Here is a 23,869-nt window from a genome sequence, read left to right as displayed (position 1 = left end):
TCTTGTTTGCAAATCATAGTTGGAATTTTGGTAATTGCATGAACCACCTTATCGTGTCCTTACAAGACTTACAGTCCTTGCAAGGCAGACAATCTGCAGGTTAGGGAAAAGTATTCCTGAGCTTAATTCCGCCTGTAGAATCTGATGGCAATTGCCAAACATCATTAAGAACTTCCCATTACTGACCATGCTGGAGGACCACATGAACACACACCCACACATTTTCACTGTGAGGAAAGCCTTGAATTGACTACTAATAAAATCACACATTTTATTAATCAGTGCTTCGCTCTCATGCCCTAGAAGCATCATCTATTACTGCTTACTGTTCTCCTAAAGTATTGGTTCTGAAAACATTACTTCTGTTTCACCTATCCAAGTTATACTCACCTGCCCAGCTTCCAATTCATCTACTATCTTCTCCAATTATGCTTTGCTGCAATGAATGAGTTCTGTTGCCCTGATGATCCACATGCACAAAGGACCAAGTCCCAGATATCAAATTAATCCAAGTCTGGGATTAATTCAGAGTCACAGAGGGGGTTCAGTCAAAAGGGCAAAAAATGATGTCTTCCATAAATACCGGGCCAAATATCCCCGGGCCAAAAGAAGCCCGTTTGAAAGCTACAAGGGACAGGGCCTTCTCCATAATGGCTCCATCTTGGTGGAACCAGCTGCTGGAAGAGGTAAGGGCCCTGCGGGACCTTGCCCAATTCCACAGGGCCTGTAAGACAGCCCTCTTCCGGCTGGCCCACAACTGACCGGCACTGAGTACTGAACACTGAGCATCGAATTTGAATTGAGCGTAACTTAAGACCGCTGAATGATTTTAATGTTTTATGTATATAACAAATGTTTAGATTTTTTAACTATAAATTATGTAATGTTAATTTTAATGCTTAATTTTATATTTTATGTTAGTTTTACATGTTGTAAGCCGCCCTGAGCCACCTAGTGGGAAGGGCGGGATATAAATCTCAGATAAATAAAAAAAAAATACAGCTGCTATGACAGAATATCATTCTCTACAGAATCCCACATGGAGTATGACAGATTTGTAGACAGTTTGTTCCTTGCATATTCTTCTGGTTAAAGGCTATAAGCACTTCCACATGAGCAGCTTTGTGGGCATGTACTGTATGAGTCAAGCCTATTGTCTTTGAAAGGGCTCCCTTCCTGAACAAGAAACCGCCCTATTCCACAGTCTTATCCCTTTAGAACTTCCTATCCCCAATCCTGCAACATGAACTATCAAGGAATTAATTTAAAAATATCCCTTCCAATCTTATAAGAAAAGGTTAAGAACACAGTGTGATCCATGCAGCTTCCTATCCCACCCCCTCAAAAAGGCTGCCAATAAAAATCTGATTATCTCAAGCTCGTACATACTTGGAAGTGCCAGAATGACAATTCTGTGGGCAACACCAACCATAAAGGTTTAGCTATTAACAGGTGAGACTACATAGAATCACAAATGTATTCCAGGATTTCAGCAACGTTAACCTTGCTAGCAAAGAAGGAAGTGAAGCTTTACCATCTGAAACATGGGAGAAAACACCAATATAACCTGATCAACCTAGTGCTTAATCATAATGTTCTCCAATTTGTTCACAGATTCAAGAGGCTACAGGTAAGCGAGAAAGAAATGATCCCAAATGCAACAAGCCCAAATACAAGATTCACCCTGGTACATCCATTTGAAACAGAACGATCTCAAACATAAATCCCTAGATTACCATAAACCAAGAAACAGATATTGCTACACTACTGCAATCAGTGTCCCTCTAAGCTGAGTTAGCGTGAGCTAGCTCACAGATTTTTAGCCTCCAGCACACACATTTTTGTTTTAGCTCAGGAAAAATGCCCCCAAAGCACAATAATTTATGCAGTAACTCACAACTTTAGTGCCAGTAGGTCACAAAGTAGAATTTTTGCTCACAAAACTCTGCAGTTTAGAGGGCACATTGACTGCAACACAGTCTTGCTGAAGCTCTTGCAAAGTTTGCATTATTAGGCCTATTAAGTCAGCCATGCAACTAACAATCTAGTGCTCCCTAGGCAGACATGAACATATGAAGCTGCCTTTGACTGAATCTGATCACTGGTCCATCAAGGTCATATTGGATACTCGGACTGGTTCAGTGGCAGTGGCTCAGGAAGGGCCACTTACTGCCTGGTCCTTTTAATTGGAGATGCCAAGGATAGAATATTGGATTTCCTGCATTAGCAGATGCTCTGTCACTGAGCCATAGTCCCTCTCCGCCGCATAGCAGCTACTCTTAAAACAGCAAATGCAATTGCTACTCTATACTGCATGCACCTTTACTAATTATTTTTCTCCAATTACCTCCTTTTTCTTGAAGGGAGACCATCACACAGGAAGCAGTTTTAGGCAACTCTCTGGTCCCCCCACTGGAAAACACAATGAAGTAACAGTAGCTGCTCCTTGGGCACATGCCTTATTCTACTCACAAACAGGAAACAGTATGGCATTGTGGTTGCTGCTTGCATACTCTCTTTTTCTCTCTTTTCTGCCAGAAAAAAAGAAGTCAGAAAAATCCTATGCAGTAACAAGATAAGGCAAACAGAAGAAGGGCAATCTCTCCCTCAGTCTTTATTTGCAAGGCTGCTTAGATAATCTGCCTTCCTGTGCTATCAATTCCCCATTTCTCACCATGCTTTCTTTCCGTTTCCGATCCACCTGGACCAGCCTCCTTGTACTCACCCACTGACTGCCATTCTGGAATGCAACACTAACATAGACTTTAGATCCAAATGCTCTTATGAGTTACTTTAATCCTAATGAGAATGAATTTCTATGAAGCCCTATGCCTGGTCAGACAACTACCATCAGGGAAATCTAGTCTTACAAGTAAGTGACACCACAAACTAGCATTCCCACCTAAGCGTTTTCAGTTCCCTCTCTGACACTTTTGTTTGGGTAAACGTTTCTTCCACTTGACATCTTAGAACAAAGTAGCATATTGCTAATACAAATAGTGCCCACGGGGCAACAGAATGCCCTCATCAAGAGGAGAAGTGGTCTACTTCTTTCATACAATCTTTATTTAGTTCATGTATACCCACACTTGCACTTCCTTTCTAATTATAGCCATTATTTTACCTTACTTGTCCTTGTGTCCCCAGGTTGCTGTAGCTGAGGTTAATAAAGCAATTAGTCTCAATTACACTGTTTGCAAAGGGCACTTAAAATTTCAAGTTATGTTAACAAAAACTAATTACTTCAGTATTTTTTGAGTGGGTTGACTCTGTTCAGTTTTACATTGTACATACAGTGTCTCAAAATATTGCTGTTTTGTGTGATGTGATGCAGAGAAAAATGTCTGTCTCTCATAAGTACTTATGCTGCTTGAATACTAATTGTTAGAGTTTCAAGAATGTTTTGAACTTACATTTACCACATTGCTATACACACTGCATGCCAATAAGAGTGGACAAAATAGTTCACATTATTTGAAGTTAAACAATTCTTGTGGTTTTAGCTCTACTGCAGCCCAGTTCTCACATTGTTAATAGCACTCTTCAGCATCACTGGGTTGATTACAGACAAAGCCCATGATACGTGCTACCCTCCTCCAATTATGTTGCACATCAGTTATTTGCAACTGGTTTAATGCACAACAGCCATCATGAAGAGTTAGACGGGAGGCACATAGCTCCACAATGTGGGTTTGTAGGAGCATACAAAACCATAATTTTCTGCAGGGCAGCCCTGCATGCAAGCATGTCATCTCCCTCTTTAATTAATGTACAATAAACATCTCAATGGCGATAGTGGGCTATTAGTAATTCCTTCAGATCCCTACCTCATTTTCTGCTAGGGGAGAGGAGTGACTTTCACCAATTCCTCCCTCTGACTACAAATCCTCACATCACACTGTGCTGTTCCTTGGGATCCTGCAACTCCAGGGCAGCATTTGTAGGGTGTAAATTGGGGTGCTGCAGGAAAAAGGAAAAGGGAAGGAAACTCACGTTCCATAAAAGGTGTTTCATTCGTGTCCAACCCTATAATTCAACACTCATGGAAATGCACAGTCAAAGGTAAACTGCTGTAAAATATTTATACACCTTCCAAAGCCAGTGTACTTTACCCAAGAGATGCAGATATTACTATATTGCCAGCAAAGGGGGGTGGGCAGAGTTCTGTACATTTTATATGGACTGTGGCTAGTACCCTTACTACTATTCACCCATGGCAATTCAAAGAATAAGTCACTTCCTCTTCCATCTCATAACATATTTATAATGGCCTTTTTAATATTTAAGAGAGAAGCACTTCTCATCTGAGCCATGGAAGCCCAAGGAGATAGTTGCTTAGACTTACTATACAGAAGTAACACCAGTAAAGCACTAACTCTGCCATTTCACTTTTACTTTTCTTCTGTATAATTAAATTACTCTCAGGAAACTGAACATTCCTTCCAGCACTTTCTATTTAAAATGTTTATATGCATCACTTTCTCCTGGATTACTAGGATCTAAGATGTGTAACAATAAATGCAGTATTAAAAACAACAAATTCTAAAATTAAATAAATAAAACTATCATCAAGTTTAAAGCTCTAACATACACAGCAATTATTACTATATTTCCAGGTACCCACAAAGTAACCAATCATCTTGAAGAGTCAAAGCTTTTGAAGTGTTATGTTTTAGAAGCATTCCAATAATGTAAGAGAGAGACGTAGGTCTTCTATCTCTCGGAGTACAGCTGTATGTGCTACAATCCTTGCTGGGTTATCTTGTGGAGCAAGTGCACGCTTAAGCTGCAGACTTTGCTAGGTCACCTTAACTTTGCATGCAAAGGTATTTCTTCAGGGCCACAGCTGGTGTCTGTCACCACCACCAAATATTATTACAATGGGCATCCTACTGATAGAAGCCTAAGGATGGTAGCCCCACCCTGCAAGTGCAGTCTGATGCATCTGGCAGCTTGGGCTTCAGGGTATATTTTGATGGCTACTAGTGTGCCCAGCACTGCCTAAACACTGGTCAGAGTCTGGCATCTCTTGAGATCTTACCTTCTTTGAATTTTTCCAACATTGGTGGCTGTGGTCATCTGGCAGAATTCCTTGCCAACAAAAGGGTCTGTTTTTGGTGTGACAATCAGGCCATGGCCAGGGTCATTAATCACCGATCATCGCATTCCAAGTGGGTCATGTGTCTAGTGCTGGTACTTTTTCAGCCTGCCATATTCCAGGTCTGGATAACAATGTTGTGCATGCCCTGTCTTGATTTCAGAAGTTCTGGGTCTTGGCTGCCAGTGCAAATGCCAATCCCTTCCTGGAAGTCCTGTGGTCCCTTGGCAGAGAGCCATAATGCAGGGAGTTATGGTCTCTATTACATCCTCTGCACTGAAGGCTTACACGAGTGCTGCCTCTGGGTTCCTGGCCTTCACTGCCAGCAGGGCGGGGGTTGGGCTGGAGCGGGCTCAAAAAACCATGGCCATCCACTTGTCAGCCATTTCCTTTTTTAGTGGAGACCAGGGTTGACCAGATACCTGTACATCTTTTCTGGCCTGCTGGGCTTGGGAAGGATGGCGTAAGACCTCTCTTACCCTGCCTGATGCCAGGTGCCTTATCACCTGCCCGCTGCTGGTCAGGCAGCTCTGTCATGTATCAGTCATCTTTCAAGGTTACACACTTCAAGCCCACATTCTCCCTGGCCTTTTAGGGGCTTTCAGATTGAGTGACCTGGTAGTCAATTCCCATCATGATCACTCAGGGCAGGCATTGCGTCTGTCTGATGTCACACTGCATAGAAGCTATGTTAATTTACTCCTTAGGAGATTTAAGACAGATCAGTGGGGGTGCAAGACTGAGATTTGCCTTCAAAAGTCTCCAGCCACTCACCCTTACCCAGCTGGGGCTCTGTGGGCTTTCATGGACATCTATCCACAGCACCCTGTGGCCTTATTCATCCATGCTGACTGGTTCCCACTAACCCGGTAACAATTCATTGCAGTCCTATGGTTCTCTATGGCAACACTTGATCTATCCCCTGTCTAGTTTGGGGGACACTCCTTTAGTTTATTTATTTATTTACTTTGGATTTATATGCCATCCACTCCGCAAGTGGACTCTGGGTGGCTAACAGTCATGAGGCTAAAAGTTAGGATGAGGGCCACAACCTCCACAGCCCAGCTTGGCTTGCCTGAGGTATGTATACAGGCCATTGGTAGCTGGTGGTTGTCCGCAATTCACACATACATACATTCAAATCTGACCTCTAACCTGTCATCCTTCTAGTTGCAGCGCCATACATCAATTCATTCTGGGTCTGCAAGCACAGCATTGTGCTCTGGGCTGGAAAATATGGTGGGTCAATGGGATGGGAAATGCACCTTGGCTTGGAGGGCTGCCAGTGCATCCCCTGTATGGGTCACCGTGGCATGAGGTGGTGTGAGCTGGTATCAGCTGTCCTTTGTCAGGTTGAGTGTTATGACCCTCTGGACATTGAAATCATCCATCTTCAAGAAAATGACCTTCCTTCACAAAAAACTGGACATGACTCTCACGATACGAGAGTCCTGCATGTTCTACATGCCTAGAGCCCCACTACCCTCTTCTTCTGGCCTGACCTAATTGAGAGGTACACTTGGTGCGATGCTTATAACTCTGAGAAAGTTGATGTAGACAAGTGAAAGGTCACCAGAGTGGCAGGTGATGCTATAATTCAGCACACAGACATTTCATTCAAGGAGAAAGTCTTCTTCAGGACAGAGAGCGTTCATCTATTAGAACTGGAGGCAGGATGTGCAGCTGCATGATCTTCAGGGGTACCTCTGGGAGTGGTTGACACCGTGAGATTTGGCAGGAGAAGGGGTCCTTGAGGTTAGGGTTAGGGCTAGTGATGGTTTTGGCATTGAGCTGGTTCCTTTTGGGGAACACTAGGTCACTGTGCCCATCATTCTGGGTGGGGCTCCATTAATGGGCCTTGGGAGTATTGGTTATGGAGGCACGCCCAGCTTCAGGCTCCTGGCCTCTTCTTGCCCCCAGGTGGCAGGGGATCACAGTGGCCTTGCCCAGGCATTCTCATATCACTGCCATCCCAAGACTTCTCTTCAGCAAGTGGGCTAAGGCAGGGGGTCTGCATATCAGGCAATAGGTGGGTTGCTCCGTGCCTTGGATCCATTGCCCTATGCCAAGTCAAACCTTTTGCAGATTTAATCAATGAAAGCTGTGGACTGTTATCCCATACATGGTGTTGTCCTGGTTGTTTATCCAGCACCTGGCCACCCATTCACCACTGAGGCCCCAAAACAATACCACCAAAAGTTACTTTTTCCTGAGTTCAGATCCTTTGCTCTAACAACTAACCAAACTTCACTAACATATTTAAACCTTCTTGTATCTATATACTTTGGCATGCTTTGTCAAAATTAGCTTTGCATAGTATAAGTTTAAGTCTGGGGCTGGCCCTAGACTGTCTGGCACCGTAGGCAAGGCTAACTTCTGGCGCACACACACACATACCCCTGCACTGATAATGTCATCGAGTCACATTAGTGTGCCCAACTCAGCGCCCCCAGAAGGCCAGTGCCCCAGGCAATTGCCTAGTTTGCCTAGTGGCAGGGCCAGCCCTGTTTAAGTCCCATGTCTAAAAATAGTTCTGCTATCGAAAACAAACCAGCAGAACCTATTCAAAAGACCACGTATCCTCTCTTTCCTCTACAAATCATTGGTCAACATTTAACATTTAAACAGGAATAGACTAAGAATAATAAACCAACCAGCCATAGAAACACAAGTATCCTTGCATATCTAGGGCTGCCAAATCCCCAACTTCCTGCAGCGGGGGACTCTCTCTCATGTGCAGAGCGAGCACGCGACCCAATAATGTCACCCGGAAGTGCCATCATCAAAATGGCAGCACCCATGCAGGGCTGCTCTAGGCATTTCCGGGAAAATTCTATGGTTTTCCCAGACGCTCTAGCCATTTCGGAGGTAAAAACTCTACGGTACTTATGCACCATAGAGTTTTTACCTCCCAGATAGCTAGAGCGTTCAGGAAAACTATAGAGTTTTCCCGGAAATGCCTAGAGCGGCCCCACATGGGTGGCACCATTTTTATGACGTCACTTCCGGGTGACGTCATCGCGCCAGCAACATTGGGGGGAGGTTCCCCCCGCCGGCCCAATGTGGGCCAGTGGGTTGGGAACCTCCCGGGCAGGAGAACCCCCACCTGGACCTGGGGCTTGGCAGCCCTATGCATATCCCATTCGTGGATTTCTGAAGTAAATATTTATTTTCACACAGATGACTGTGAATTTATTTGTAATTGAAAACTTAAACAGTTAAACACTCTATGAAATAAAACTGCAAGAGGAGCACTACCCATCAGTATTGTGAGCCGCCCTGAGTCTGCTTTGGCTGGAAGGGCGGGATACAAATCAAATAAATAAATAAATCAACTGAAGAAAGGGGTATTTGGAAAAGAATTAGAAAGAGCTTCCTGAAACTCTTTCCTTTTCTACCATTTCTGTAAATCAGGGGTGGGGAACATCCAGTCTGAAGGCCATTTGCAGGCCTTGAGATCACATGGTCTGGCCCTTGGGGATTGCTGGGCTAAGCCAAGCCATGTGGTAACCTTCCTGGGCCCCAAGATGGTCGGTGAAGATTGTGGAGCCCAGCCACGCTATGCAGCAGCCTCCCAAGGGCTCGACTGGCTGGCAGGGATTGTGGGGCCCAGCTGCGCTGTGTGGTGGCCTCCCTGGGACCTGGCTGGCTGGCCAGGATCACTGTGGGGCCTGGAAAAGTCACTGTCACAGTTCAGGCAAGTTTTCCCCTCATTTCTTTATTTCCCTTTCTTTCTATTTCTTCCTCCCATTTTTGTTTCCCTTAATTCCCCTTTCTTCCCCCCTTTCTTTATTTCCCTTTATTATCCCCTTTATTTTTCTTTATTACCTTTTCTCCCCCCCCCCCCCCTTATTTCTTTTCTTTTCCTTTCTCCCTGCCTCTCTCTCTCTGGAGCCTGAGTGGTTAAGGAATTAGAGATAGGCTGTGAGGCTTTTGTGAAATATTTTGCAGACAAAGTCCAATCGCTTCGCCGTGACTGCCCTGCCATACTGGATTCAGTATGTAAACTCGAGGATCTGTGCCTGCCTTCCAGTTTGATCCTGGATCATTTCGACCCACTCAGCTTGGAGGAAGTTGACAGAGTCCTCTCTGCTGCACGTGCAACAACTTGTGATCTTGACCCGTGTCCCTCCTGGCTAATTAAAGTTTGCCTGGAGGAGCTAAGATGTCCTATATGGGACATCATAAATAGATCTCTTTCAGAGGGCCGTTTTCCTGCCCCTCTGAAGGAGGCAGTGGTCCGCCCTCTCTTAAAAAAGGTTACATCAGACCCGACCAAATTGGCACACTACCGGCCGGTCTCAAATTTGCCCTTTTTGGGCAAAGTTATTGAGAGGGCTGTTGCGTTGCAGCTGCAGAGTTTTCTGGAGGATGCTTCCACCTTAGATCCATTCCAGTCCGGCTTCCGCCCGGGACATGGGATGGAGACAGTCTTGGTCGCTCTCATGGATGATCTCCGGAGACATCTGGATCAAGGCGGCATGGCGGTTTTGCTGCTGTTAGACCTATCGGCTGCGTTCGATATGGTCGATCACCGGATGCTGGCCCGCCGCCTCGCCAATGCAGGGATTCAGGGGTCAGCTTTACAGTGGCTTTCCTCTTTCCTTGAGGGTCGGGGACAAAGGGTGGCAATTGGGGGAGAGCTGTCCCAGAGACACCCACTTAATTGTGGGGTGCCACAGGGAGCAGTTCTCTCTCCGATGCTATTTAACATCTTGCCCAGATTGCCCAGAGATATGGGCTGGGTTGTCATCAGTATGCTGATGACACCCAGCTCTATCTATTGATGGGTGACTGAACTGGCAATGCCCCGGAAAATCTGAACCGGGCGTTGCAAGCCATGGCAGACTGGATTAAGCTGAGTGGGTTGAAACTGAATCCAGCGAAGACAGAGGTCCTTTGCCTGGGTCGCGGAGGTTTAGGGAATGGGGTCTCTCTCCCAGTTTTTGACGGGGCGCAACTGGTAGCAGTGCGCAGAGTTAAAAGCTTGGGAGTTCTACTGGAGCCTTCCTTGACAATGGAGGCCCAGATAGCAGCTACTGCCAAGTCCGCCTTTTTTCACCTTAGACGGGCAAGGCAGTTAGCCCCCTTCCTGGAGCGCGGTGACCTGGCAACAGTGATCCACGCAACGGTCACCTCGAGGTTAAACTACTGTAATGCTCTCTACATGGGGCTGCCCCTGTACCAAACCCAGAAACTGCAGCTAGTGCAAAATGCAGCAGCCAGGCTGCTATTGGGACTGCCTCGGTGGGAACATGTGCAGTCTGGACCGTGGGAGTTGCACTGGCTGCCAATTGTTTACTGGGTTCGTTACAAGGTTCTGGTCATCACCTTTAAAGCCCTATATGGTCGAGGACCTGCCTACCTTAGGGATCGCCTCTCTCCATATGTTCCCCAGAGAGCACTGCAATCAAGCTCAAAAAATCTTCTCGAAATCCCTGGGCCAAAAGAAACCAAATTAAAAACTACCAGAGAACAGGCGTTCTCTACAAAGGCCCCCCAATGGTGGAATCAACTGCCGGAAGAGGTGCGGGCCCTACGGGATCTTAACCAGTTCCGTAGGGCCTGCAAAACTTCCCTCTTCCAGCTAGCTTTTTAAGATGCAACTCCTGATAATATCAATAACACCGAGCCATCTTATACATAATTTGATTGTACCATAATGTCATACTGTTTTATTGGTTTTATTGTTAAATTATTAATTATATTGTATACTGTTTTATTGTATCATGGTTTTACCATGTCTTGTTAGCCGCCCTGAGCCTGCCTAGGCGGGGAGGGCGGGGTATAAATAAAAGTTTATTATTATTATTATTATTATTATTATTATTATTATTATTATTATTATTATTATTATTATTATTATTATTATCCTGTATCCTGTTTCTGTCTTCTGTGTTTGCAACCCTTCCCAATTTAGTATCATCTGCAAATTTAACAAGCATTCCCTCTATTTCTTCATCCAAATCATTGATAAAGATGTTGAACAAAACAGATCCCAGGACAGATCCTTGAAGCACTCCACTTGTCACACCTCTCTTTGGGTGCGATCTGTCAACCAGTTACAGATCCACCTAACGGTAACAGGATCCAAACCACATTTTACCAACTTGTCAACAAGGATAGTATGTGGAACCTTATCAAAAGCCTTACTGAAATCAAAATAAACGATGTCTACAGCATTCCCCTAATCCAGCAAGGTAGTCACTTTCTCAAAAAAAGAGATCAGGTTAGTCTGACATGACTTGTTCTTGAAAAATCCATGTTGGCTCTTAGTAATCACATTCATTCTTTCTAAATGTTCCAGGACTGACTGACTGATGATTTGTTCTAAAATTTTTCCAGGCATAGATGTCAAGCTGACGGGTCAGTAGTTACCCGGATCGTCTTTTTTCCCCTTCTTGAAGATGGGGACAACATTTGCCTGCCTCCAGTCTTCTGGCACCTCTCCTGTTCTCCAAGAATTCTCAAAAATAATAGCCAGAGACTCAGAAATTACATCGCAAGTTCTTTTAGAACCCTTGGATGCAATTCATCTGGCCCTGAGGACTTTGTTTCATTTAAAGAAACTAGCTGTTTATGTACTACCCCTATGCTGATCCTGGGTTGGAACTTCATACCCTCCTTACATGTTCTGTTTTTGCCATGTTGAGCACCGTTTCCCTCAGAAGAAAAGATTGAAGAAAAGTTGGAATTGAGCAGTTCCACCCTCTGTTCATTACCTGTTACAATTTCACTTTCTTGCCCTTGGTCACAATGGGCTTACCATATCCTTGCTCTTTTTCTTACTCTGAACATAAGAAAAGAACCCTTTTTTGTTGTTTTTAGCATCTTTGGCCAGCCTAAGCTCATACTGAGCTTTAGCTTTCCTAACTTTTTCTCTACAAGCACTGGTGATTTGTTTATATTTATCCTTGGTTATAAGGTTCCAATTCCTAAAGGAGTCTTTTTTATTTCTCAAGTCTTTAGAGAGCTGTTTATGGAGCCGCTTAGGCTTCTTTAGGCTTTTTCCATTTTTTCTTCTCATAGGAATTGTCTGCGATTGCGCTTTCAGTATCTCGCTTTTCAGAAACTCCCACCCATCCTGAACCTCCTTATTCCTAAGTATTTCTGACCATGGGATTTTACCCAGCATAGTTCTAAGTTTATCGAAGTTTGCCTTTCTGAAGTCCAACCTATAAATCTGACTACGTATAGCTTTCCCCTTCCCTAAGACTGTAAATTCCAAAATCACATGGTCACTACTGCCCAAGGTGCCCACTATTTCCACTTCTTCAATCAATTCTTCCTTGTTGGTGAGAATCAAATCCAAAATAGCAGATCCCCTTATTTCCTTCTTCACTTTCTGGAAAAGGAAGTTGTCAGCAAGACAAGTCAGGAATCTATTTGACTTTTCATTTTTAGCAGAGTGGGACTTCCAACAGATGTCCTGGTAACTGAAATCTCCCATGATCACTGTATCCCTTCTCTTGGAGAATTTTGCAATCTGTTGTATGAGTATCTCATCCAAGTCCTCTGCCTGGCTTGGTGGTCTATAGCAGACCCCCACAATAATATCACTGTTATTTTTTACTCCTTTTATTTTTACCCAGAGACTCTCAACTGAGCTGCCATGCTCAGATTCACATATTTCCTCGCAAGTATATACCTCCTTCACATATACTGCTATGCCTCCGCCCTTTCTCATTTGCCTGTCCCTTTTAAATAAGTTGTTCCCCTGAATCCTAATATTCCAGTTATGAGTGTCATCCCACCAAGTTTCAGTAAGGCCTATTATGTCATAGTCTCCTTCCTGTATTAGGACTTCCAGTTCCTCCTGTTTGTTTCCCATACTCTGTGCATTAGTGTAGAGACATCAGAATCCATGTTTTATCCTGAGGGTTTAGTTTCCGTACATACCTGCAAGTTAACATTACCTAGTGTATGCACCACTCTGCAAATCTTTAATGTTCTTATCCCCAGTTTCGGGCATCATACGAGGCTTTGAATTATTGTCTCGCTCCCCCATACAATTTAGTTTAAAGCCCTCCTTATTAGGTTAGCAAGGCTGTTACCAAACACCCTTTTTCCTACAGCTGTAAGGTGCAAACCATCTCCCAAAAGAAAACCACCATCTCGAAAGCGTAAGTCATGGTCCAGAAATCCGAATCTTTTACATTCCTTTCAGATGTCATTTGCATAGTAAAGGGTAAACTAGAACTTTTTGTTTCCTGAGTTAGTCTGGAGAAGTTGGTGGAAATACAGCAGATGGTTACATTCAGCAACTTCCATAAGTAAATTGCCCCAGTGAAATCACAAAAGCATGTGCTTACAAACTGTATTTATTCTGGCTGCTTTGTGAGTGTGTGAGAGAGTGTGTGTGTTCACTTTCATTTAGTGGAAGTGCAGCCTGCTGCTGGGGGGACAAGGAAATGAAGACTGTATTCAGGGGAACTGCACTGCTATTTTTTTATTTTAGGGAATGGGAAAATCTCCTGGCTCCATCCCCAAAATCACCAGGTATTCTCTGGTTTGGACCTGGCAATCCTATGCCCAGAGTGGCTCCTGCTGCCATAGAGCTTTGCAAAGAGCCCTGGGCTGTGCAACCAGTGAATAACCCCAACCTAGCCCGATCTTGTCAGTCGCAGAAGCTAAGCAAGGCTAATGCGGAGTTCTTTGACTTGAAAATTCTACAGGGCCATCATAAGTTAGCTGCGACTTGATGGCAAAATAAAATAGAGGAGGGGGGGTGTTGGCTGTTCCAGTTAGCATATAGGCTAGGTACACCACTGCGTACCCCAATGCACTTATAGCTTAACTAAGATAAGATCTATGGATTCTGCACAAGAGACAGAATTCTCAGACATCCTTAATCTCATTACAGAGACAGACATTTCTTAACTGAGATATTTACTACAAAGAACTAACCATCCACTGCAGAATAACTGTACTTGTGATAAAAATTCCAGGCATAGGGATACTGATGTTAAGCTGAATCAATTAATGCACACATCTGAAGCAGACAAGCTAATGGCCCTACAGAAAAACAAACTAGGAAAAAACTGGGTGTCAGCCGATTCACTGTCAGTTCCAGCATCCTCTGTTAAGTGTTAACAAGACATTTGGATATAAATGTATAGCAGCTGCTCTGGACTGAAGACCTATATTAGTTTAGTCTTTCAGATGACAGAAGTTACACCTTTTTCACTCAGTGACCTCTGTAATGTTGGTTAAACTTAGCTCCATGAGTTCCATACTAATGTCCCTGACTATAACTTTGGATTTCCACTAAAGACTACTGGTAAAAGGTAAAACATATAAACATACATTCTACAACAATTTTATTATTTTTGTAGTCAGCATATACAGAGCAAACTACACCAGAAAATATTGACCATTACACTAAAGCAATATTTACCACAAGTTCCTTTTAATCAAAAGTTATTATTTAACAGAATAAACCTCTCATCTTTGAAACTTTATCACAGTGATAATTTAGAACATTAAAAATGCTTTTCCGGGAGGGAAGGAGGCATGGTATAGCCCAGTCATATCAGATCTCAGAAGCTAAGCAGTACTTGGAAGGAAGAACACCAACGAGGGCTCTGCAGAGGAAAGCAATGGCAAACCACCTCTGCTTTTCACTTGCCTTGAAAGTCCCTTGCTGGGGTCAGCATAAGTCCGCTGTGACTTGATGGCACTTTACACACACATAATATCTTTCAATTCTCTCTGAATGATGAAAGTATTTTACAAAAAAAGAAATTAATGATAACCATCTCTGACATCCAACTCAGTACAACAGGAAACAAAGTAAGGTGTTATATCTCAAAGTATACATTAACCAACTTTACCATATTTACACTCTGTGTAAACATACCTTGTTCTAATCCAGAACTTGTTTGTTTGAATTTGTTCATATAAACTTATTCCGCAGAACTCACTTTCAAGGGAGAGTACATGACATGGCAGCTTCAACAAAATGAAAGAACCAGTGCAACTTGGTAACATCAACTACACTTTTACTGAAATTCTCAATGCCCACAGCTGAAGACAACTATGACTGCAAAGTATGTTTGAAGTACTGACTATTTGGAACAACTGCCACTTAGTATTATGCCACAATACTCAAGTCAAAGAAAAGTGCTATTTATTGAAACCACAAACGTTACAGTAAAAAATCGGGCAGGAGAAGAATATCTAATATTGCTATCATGATCTATCTCACTTCACAGCCATTTGTTGGCCCAATGTTACCAAGTTAAATTGGGACTAGCTTCCAGTGCTGAAATCCCTTTAATATGAGACTCAAGTATCAATATGAATCGCTCATACAAGCTCTGTTATTTCCATAAGATCCTCTATTGAAATACTTATTCAACTGCCTGAACAGGTCTGGATTACAAACCAATGCAGAATTCAACGAGCTTAAGTCTACTGAATTAAAAATTCTCAAAGACATGTAACCATGTTGGACTGTGTGATCTGACAATTTCCTTGAATCTCTTCTCCAAGTTGTAACATCTGGCTGACATTAAAAAGTTATTAAGTAAGGTGCTTATCAACAGCCTCAAAAACAAGATGACTAGTCTTCATGACTACTAAAAAATTTCAGGCTTCAATCAAACAAGTGACTACTTGATTCCCAATGCAATAGCTTGAAAAATCAACACCACAAGAAACCCAAAAAATTCCTTCACTGGCACATTTCCTCCTCCCAATAAACAGTGAACATCATTGAGGAAATGTTAAGAAACACATAATGGTTCCACAAGTACCTTTTTGTAGCAAAAATAATATCCTTGAAGATTTCCCCCCTCACACAAACAGATTCTGATTCTAGTCACTTTCATTTCCTTTATTTTATAATATCTTGAGACCTTCAGTTTACAAGCAATAACTGAAGTCTAAAGATATAATACAAAAAACTTTCATAGGAGATGGAATAAAAGCTGTGTTTATCTTCTCCAAAGAGGAAAGTTGTCCTTTTAAAAAAAGTCACAGCATGGGATTTCTTCTAATACTGGATCTAAGAACTGAAAACCATCCCTTAGAAGACACTTTTTCTCTTTAGAGCATTGTAAGGTATTTGCCAAATGAATTTACAGTTCGCTTCTTGAGCTTACTCAAGATACAGTTTAGATGAACTAACACATTGGTCAACAAACACTATTGAGTGGAATCAAATTGGCCTGGAGAATGGGAACAAATTGCTAAAACAATTGTTTTCAGTATTCTGCGGCTTCATATTCCATGTCTTCCTCAACTGACTTTATCAAAGGATTTTTTAATTACTTTTTTTTACTGAAACCCTTATATTAGTTTAGTGAAGTACTTCTTTCATTGTTTGAGCTAGGATTCATAAGGAGGTCATTCTGATGGGAGGATGGAAAGAATGCCACATCACAATATGGATTGTAAGTAAGCTCAGTTGCTACAACTACCATTCTCTCCCACCTCTCATGCCATCTCATGCCTGGGAGTTGGCATCTTGGAGGACACCAAAGCTGGTGGTGCTCAGAAGGCCAGACATGGGCTTCTAGCTACTGCTCCCTTAGCTAGTCTTTTGCATCCACTACAATTAGACATCTCCATATCAGCCAGTTCCTTTGGAGATGGAACATGTTGTCCTACCATTTATGGCCTGAATGCAATAAAGAAAATCATTGTTACAATCTGCATATAAAATATGGAGTGAAAACAGAAAGAGGAAGTCTTTTCCCTGGTCACCCCCTACCTGCAGCTTTTCTACATGCAAATTTTTAGACACCTAAGGTAGTAGGAGTTTCTCTTATTAATATGCATGTGCGGGGGGGGGGGCAGAGAAAGACCAGGGTGATTCTCCCGTTAATGTGCAGTAGAGCATGAAGCAGGGGTGGAGGAAATGACTGTGCTTTCCTGGCAGGATTTTATCTGTGTGGGGAGCAAGAAGATCCTACATCTATCTATATGAAGCATCACATCTAGGGCACAGAAAATAGACGTTTAAGCATATTTAGAAACAATCCTCAGTACATGAGGTCATTCACATCCGGAATGAGAGGCAAAGCCTGTTTCCCTTCAGCCTTTGTAGAGGGGTGACCAGGTTTTTCTTTGAGCATCTATGAATTTGAGTCTGACAAGACAGTGGAAGGATTCCCGCCCCCCCGCATTTCATATGCAAAGGTCAATATCCAAATGCGGTGATGCTGTCTCTTCCTGTGAAGGGGAACCTTCCCATCAGCAGCCTCCCAGTCCCTCCCCATCCCTTTTGCCAGCAGAGCACTCTGCCACCACCTGTCATAAGAGTTCGTCACTCACTTACCGCCTGTGATCTGTGCAGGGCCAAAGCACAGAGCCAGCTGGAACCACAAGACCACCAGGGAGAGCCTGGACTGGGAACACTGCTGATGCTGTGGTGGAGGCTGCTGATGTCGCTGCTTCTCTAGGAACGGATCCCTGCTGTTCAGGTTCATTCCATGATACATCTTTTATCCGCAAAGGGCATCCAGATTGCAATAGTCTGCAACGGAAACAGTCCGGCCCGTTTAGCACAGGGACAGCTCCCCCTCACCCCTTGAGAAAAGAGCAGAGCTTTCTCGGCACTTGCATGCAAAGGGACTCTCTCGGGCACGGTTACCCCACCTGCCCATTCCTCGCTGGAGCGCTCTCTAGCGGCAGGCTGAGACTCCCGCGGCCGAACCACTGCTCGCTCCCTCCCTCCCTCGCGGCAATTCGCCGGCTCTCCTTGCCCGCCACGTAGAAGGTGGACTCTGTCCTCCCACTGCAGCGTCCCCGTCTCGCTCCCAGGCGACCCCACGCCAGCAGCCGGCTTGGGCATCAATTCTCGACTCTCCGCACAGGAAAGTCGGACTTTATTACCCCTCCGCGCCTCCCCGCCCTTTAAATGCTGAGGCGCCTCAGAAGCTCTGGATCACTCGCGGGCGGTTGACGGAAAGGCGAGGAGAGAGCTGCGATTTGCCTTCGCTTGCAAGGGGTGGGGTGGGGTGGGTGGGCATGCCATTCTTTCCCTCCCTCCCACCACACCTGCCTCCAGAGCCGCTTTCCCACCCTCCCCTCACGGAGCCAGCTGCGCAGTGCGCCCTTACCTGAAGGTTGCCTGCCTGCATGGAGCCGCCTGCTTGCCTTTACCCCGGCCACGCGAGGCAGACAAGAGACTCGCCGCTGCCGCACTCCCCTTGCCGGCTACGGAAGGAGCGAGAGACAGCCGCAGCGCGCGGCGCTGCTCGCGCTCATCCTCCTACCTGTCTGCAGGGGAAGGGAGAGCAGCCACCGCCACCCCCGAGGCCCCGGCTGCTGCAGCTGCCACCAATGAGAAGGCTGAGCGTGCACCTGCTTGGTGCACGAGCCGCCTTCCCGCTTGCTCCCTGGAGGAGGGAGCGGAGGGGAGGGGTGCCTCCTCCGCGCCGCCTTGCAAGCAGCACAGCTTCCCTGCGCTTAGCGGGGGCAGAGGGGGGGGGGAGGCGGGGGCACCGAGTGCTGGCAGGGGCAGCGTGCCTAGAGCGTGATCGTTTCAGGAGGCTGTCACACATCCCCCCCCCCCGCTGCAAACGCGGCAGGCTGGAATGAGGAGGAGGCGACGTCCCTTGCAACTCCCACCCGCTTACTTCCAAAACAGTACCGTTTGGGGTCAACGTTGCAGATCCAAATCAGGCCAAACCTCTGGCAGCCATTTCCCAATAATTACACTCAGTGAATGTTCAGTCCCCTCCCCACTGTATTTATTTCGCTTATGTCCTACCTTTCTCCCTGAGTGGACCAAAGATACTTACAGTGTTCTCTCCTCCATTTGATCCTCTCTACAACCTTGGGAAGGTAAATCAGGCTGAGTACGTCCAATGTCACCCACCAAACTTTCATGGCAGAGTAGGGATTTGAACCTGGGTCTCCCAGATCTTAGTCGGATGTGCTGACCTTGCACCACACTACTATAAAACCTCACACTTGCACTGCACTGCCATAAAATTGCCTGGATGACCTTGGAGCTTTCTGTCAACTTAACCCATCTCACAAGGTTGTTTTGAGGATAAACCAGGAGGGCAGAATTTTGCATGACACCCTGAAAGGAAGGTTAGATTTTTAAAAATGAATATTGGAATTTTAACCACTCTATTTTATATATGCAAGAAGGCCACTTATTATGGTTGCCAACAACCTGAGGGGAAATATCTTGTCCTTTTGATAGAAGCTCAATGTGTGCAAATGGGCAGGTGAATCTTTTCAGGGTATGAAGGAAAGTAACATTCCGTTAAGCCTCTGTTAAAGGGCCAGAACACTTTCTCCAGGCTGTTGGCAACCTTACCAGTTACCATCTCATTCCTAGCATGTGCACAAATTTATTGGAAGCACAGTATTCTGAGAGAGATTTTCTGTTGGATGGCCAGGTTAGCCTGATCTCATAAGTTCTCAGAAGCTATGCAGGGCCAGCCCTGATAAGTATTTGCATGGGAGACCATGAGCCCGCCATGGCGGGGAGGGTGGGGTATAAATTGAATTAAACATAAACAAACAAACCACCAAGAAAGCCCAGAGGTGCTACACAATGTCAGGCAACGATAAACCACCTGAGCATCTATTGCCTTGAAAAGCTTCTAGGATCATAATTAGTCAGCTGTGACTTGATGGGGAGAAAGGCGGAGAGAAGCACAGGAATTAGGCACCAATATAGTGTTTCCACTGATAATATATTGAACTAGGACCAGTTATGCAGTTAAATATCTCAAATGCCTTACAAAATTTTATAGACATTCCAGCCCTGTGGCCAACCCTTCAGAAAAACAAGAGTGGTAGCACAGTGAATGGAAATGGTAATGACATTTATAATGGAAAGATGCAGATGATGTATCTTGTTTTCCAGAATGGAGCTCATCTTGAATAACTGGGAGACAATATGAGTAAATTGAATGTTGCCTCTTGACTGCTGTGTCCAGTCTCAAAGAGCAATCTTAAGCAGGTCTCCTTGGAAGTAAGTCCCATTTTATTGTTGGGCTTACTTGCAGGAAAGTGTTATGTTGTAGCCTTTAATTCAGGGCTTTATCTTGAATAGTATCTCTTCCTGAATTTTAAAAATTACTGAGAGGACTCATTGAGGAAAATGTGTGCACAAGACATTGGAAGCAATCTGAAACAAGATTACTCAGAAGTGAGTCCTGTATTATTCAGTGGGCGTTATTTCCAGGAACGTTTCTTACAGCAGCTGCTAGAACACTGTGACTTGCTGTGCAGCTTATTGGATTTTTTAAAAGGAGGTCATTTTCACCAAATCATTAACAAATTTCCACACCATTTTCTGTCATCCCCAGTAAATATGATTTTGAAAGGCACAAGTGTCACAGAACAAGATGTCACTTGCCAATCAGCACTTGCCATTTCAGCTCTATGAGAATGAGAAAGTAGTGACACAGCATTCATTACAGCAAACTGGAGAAACATCAGTGGCAATATGTTGACCCTTCTCATGCTGAAACTTGAAGTTGTGAACCAACTGATGCAAGATATCACCTTGGATTTTTGTGTGCCAGTTTGTTCACAGTATTGATAGGTCCCACTAATGTGTTTGCAAGCATTATCATCAGTGAACTGTGGTTTATTGGATACATTTCTGAGAAGGCTCAATTTTATCTATGTGGTTCAAAATGCAGACAAAATATTGACACAACTACTGAAGACTTATTGCATGGAACAGGCATTTCACTTAGAGTAGCATAGTCCAGCTCAGAGCAATGGATTGGTCTTGCTAAATTGCAGGAAGGCTTGAGTGACAGAAAGATTATGCAATTATTAGCAGTGCCAGCTGCTTCTCTCAGCTCCAAGGTGTGAACAGTTCCTAAAATGTCAACTAATATTCACATTTGTGCTGATGTGAACCAATCAGAGATCATGAAAAGGGGATATGATTGATTCAATAATGTGGAAACATTGTTTTCTGTAAACAAATTTGTAGCAAGGATGTTCCTTTGCTTTTCTATTGGGTACAGTCCCTAGCTGCATAACATCTTTAAATGGCATAAGATTTCACAGCAATGGGAGCCACTTTTCCTGAGAATTTGTCTGAAGGCTTTCCTTCAATGTTTAGCAGATCATTGCCATATGAGTTCATCCAAACCAGGTTTTTATGTATTTTATTAGGTTTTTATGTATTTTATTGTATAATTTCAATCATATTTAAATCGACCTCTGTTAGCTTTTATTGTTGTAAGCCGCCCTGAGCCCACCTCGGTGGGGTAGGGCGGGATATAAATCGAATAAAGTAAAGTAAAGTAAACCATGTAGATAAAATGGCAAAGACCCACCCAAATGATTTCTCTTACCCCTTCCTCATGTGGAGGCCAGCAGAGCTGGAGAATAAATCCACACTGCTGTTTAAAAAGTATTACAGTTAGTAAACACCGTGATTGAAAAATCCTGAGATTGTTTTCTTGTGGTCAGGAATTATTCATTGAGACAGTAACACAGACTCAGTGTCTTAATTGGTGAAGCCAGAAGTCTCGCAAACATGTAAAGAAGTTTCAAATGTCCCCAGTTTCAAAATGTAATAATTTCTGTAACAGTGTTTCTATTAGAAACATTTGGAATTAGCAACACCAAATGACATTCCTGTGCGCCAAGGCAACTATTCAAAATCTCACCTGTTGTGGTCAGAAATCACTTTACCTGAAGCCATCTCTAGCGTATGCATTTTGGTACATGTGATCATAGAATCATAGAGTTGGAAGGGACCTCCAGGGTCATCTAGTCCAACCCCCTGCACAATGCAGGAAATTCACAAATACCTCCCCCTAAATTCACAGGATCAGTATTGCTGTCAGATGGCCAATGGTCATTCAAGGAAGAAGATCCCACCACCTCCTGAGGAAGCTTGTTCCACTGAGGAACCACTCTAACTGTCAGGAAGTTCTTCCTAATGTTGACATAGAAACTCTTCTGGTTTAATTTCATCCCTTTGGTTCTGTTCATACCTTATGGAGCCACAGAAAACAATTCCACACCATCCTCAATATGACATCCCTTTAAGTACTTGAAGATGGTGATCATATCACCTCTTAGCTGCCTCCTCTCCTGGCTAAACATGTTGCTTTCATTCCCTGTACCACCACTTCTCCAGGTGTTGAGGGTGAAGTTCCCTGCAGCTGAGGCTCAGCTTGGTTAATCTGCTGCAGTAGGCTTTGTTCCCCAGCAAGAAGAAAAATTGGGAATAGTGGTGTGGTTGTAGCATTTTCCGGCATCTGATTTGCTGATATTCTACAGTCATATATATTGGTACTTCAAGTAGAGAGCTCCAAGTGTGTTTGCAGCACTGTTGGGGCTCTTTTTAATGTACCTTTGCCCTAATGGTTCTGTACAAATAATAACTGTGTGCTTTAAACAGGACTAAAAACATTAATCAGATTGATCTGAAATTCAATTATGCATTGTGTTTAAGATGCTGTTTCAAAATATAGATGATTTGCTTATGTCTAATTGAGAAAATCTGTTGTACTGAGACAGTATCATTACTTTAATAGTGTTGATTGATTTTTAACTCATGAATTACTGTGCTGTCTGATAGTATGCATGACTGCCAAGAAGCAAATACTACCTGAGTTCTGTGGGAATTTCTCTCAAGCCTTAATATAAAGTTTTATGAAATCATTGTAGTAGCAGATCAGGAGTAGTCATATATAAATATCACCGTTTTTAAATTCAGATTAAGGAACGGGGGATGTAGAATGGTATGGAATAGCCCAGTTTTGGAGGCTAAGCAGAGCTGGTACTTGATTGGGGGGGCCAAGAATGAGGACTCTTAGGGTTGCAAAGTCCAATTCAAGAAATATCTGGGGACTTTGGGGGTGGAGCCATAAGCAAAGTTATGACAAGCACTGCAAAGGGAGTTCTGGCCATCACATTTAAGGGAACCACATACCTTTTTAATGCCTTCCCTACATTAGAAGGGAGGGGAGGGGGGAGTGGGCTCCCTCTTGGGTATCCTGCCCCCCCCCAGGGAAAGTGTATGCACAATACATAGCCTCTCCTTTCTCGGTGTAGTGAACGCCGCGTGGTCACTGCCCGGCTATGCCTGGCAGATGGTCACTGCAATGACCTCTCCTGCATTACTGCATCCGTGGCAACACCTTCCCGCTGGTCCCCCCCGTTTCTCACAGAGTTTGCCACGTCATGGTGCGACCGAATGTCCGGCAGTATAACCGGATAGGCAGGCTGGGCTCACCAACCTCGCCAGCCAAGAGAAGGAAAACTCTAACATCAAACCCGGGCAGATAGAGCTCGTTAATGTAACACCTACCACCTGGAGGACTCGCTGCCGGCGTCCCGGCTTACTGGGCCATGGCAGATGACCCCAAGGTGAAAGGGTGAAGCCAGAACTGCGCACACTGTGCTTCACCTAAAAATTCCTCTGCGCAGGCCTGCAGGGCATATCCACATCCACAACCCACAACACACCAAGTCCTGCAGCGATGGGCAAGGGGCGAAACGGCAGGTGGAAGATGCCTGCATGTAGGCAGTTCAGGGTATTGGTCGCCTGATGCTGACCCGGAGATGAAAGCATTTTTTGGCAGCACCCTGAACGACCAAGCAGCCTTATCTAGGGACAGCACTGCTTGCTCCACACGGAGAGGGGCCTAGAAAAGGTGGCCTAAACAAAGCTCGTCTCCCCCACCCCAGTTGGCTAGCCGCGGTCAATGGGCATCCTTACTTGCGGTCGAAAAATAACAACAAAAACAAGGCATGCACCTGCCTCACAAAGTGTGCAAAGACTAAAGCTTGCGTGTTGGAACATCAGAACCATGCTTGACA

The 23,869-nt window shown here is 44.3% G+C and overlaps 1 protein-coding gene across 3 annotated transcripts in view; it reads right to left on the bottom strand.

Annotated features, from left to right (window-relative positions):
* SUSD4 (sushi domain containing 4) overlaps positions 1 to 17,899 on the bottom strand; it is a 203,029-nt gene extending 185,130 nt beyond the window's left edge. For 2 of the 3 annotated variants that reach the window (XM_060246081.1, XM_060246083.1), the window contains exon 1: positions 17,382 to 17,579. In XM_060246081.1, the coding sequence (XP_060102064.1) occupies positions 17,382 to 17,544 (163 nt within the window). In that variant the 5' untranslated portion in view covers positions 17,545 to 17,579. Of the gene's footprint in view, positions 1 to 17,381; positions 17,580 to 17,701 lie in introns of those variants that run through there. The other variant, XM_060246075.1, reaches the window with a different exon arrangement.
* Between the last annotated feature and the right edge of the window lie 5,970 nt (positions 17,900 to 23,869).

Source organism: Heteronotia binoei, chromosome 1, assembly GCF_032191835.1.
Source record: "Heteronotia binoei isolate CCM8104 ecotype False Entrance Well chromosome 1, APGP_CSIRO_Hbin_v1, whole genome shotgun sequence".
In the NCBI taxonomy this organism is placed as follows: Eukaryota; Metazoa; Chordata; class Lepidosauria; order Squamata; family Gekkonidae; genus Heteronotia; species Heteronotia binoei.
Note: the sequence above shows the minus strand (reverse complement) of the source record. Positions and strands in the feature narration are given on the sequence as shown.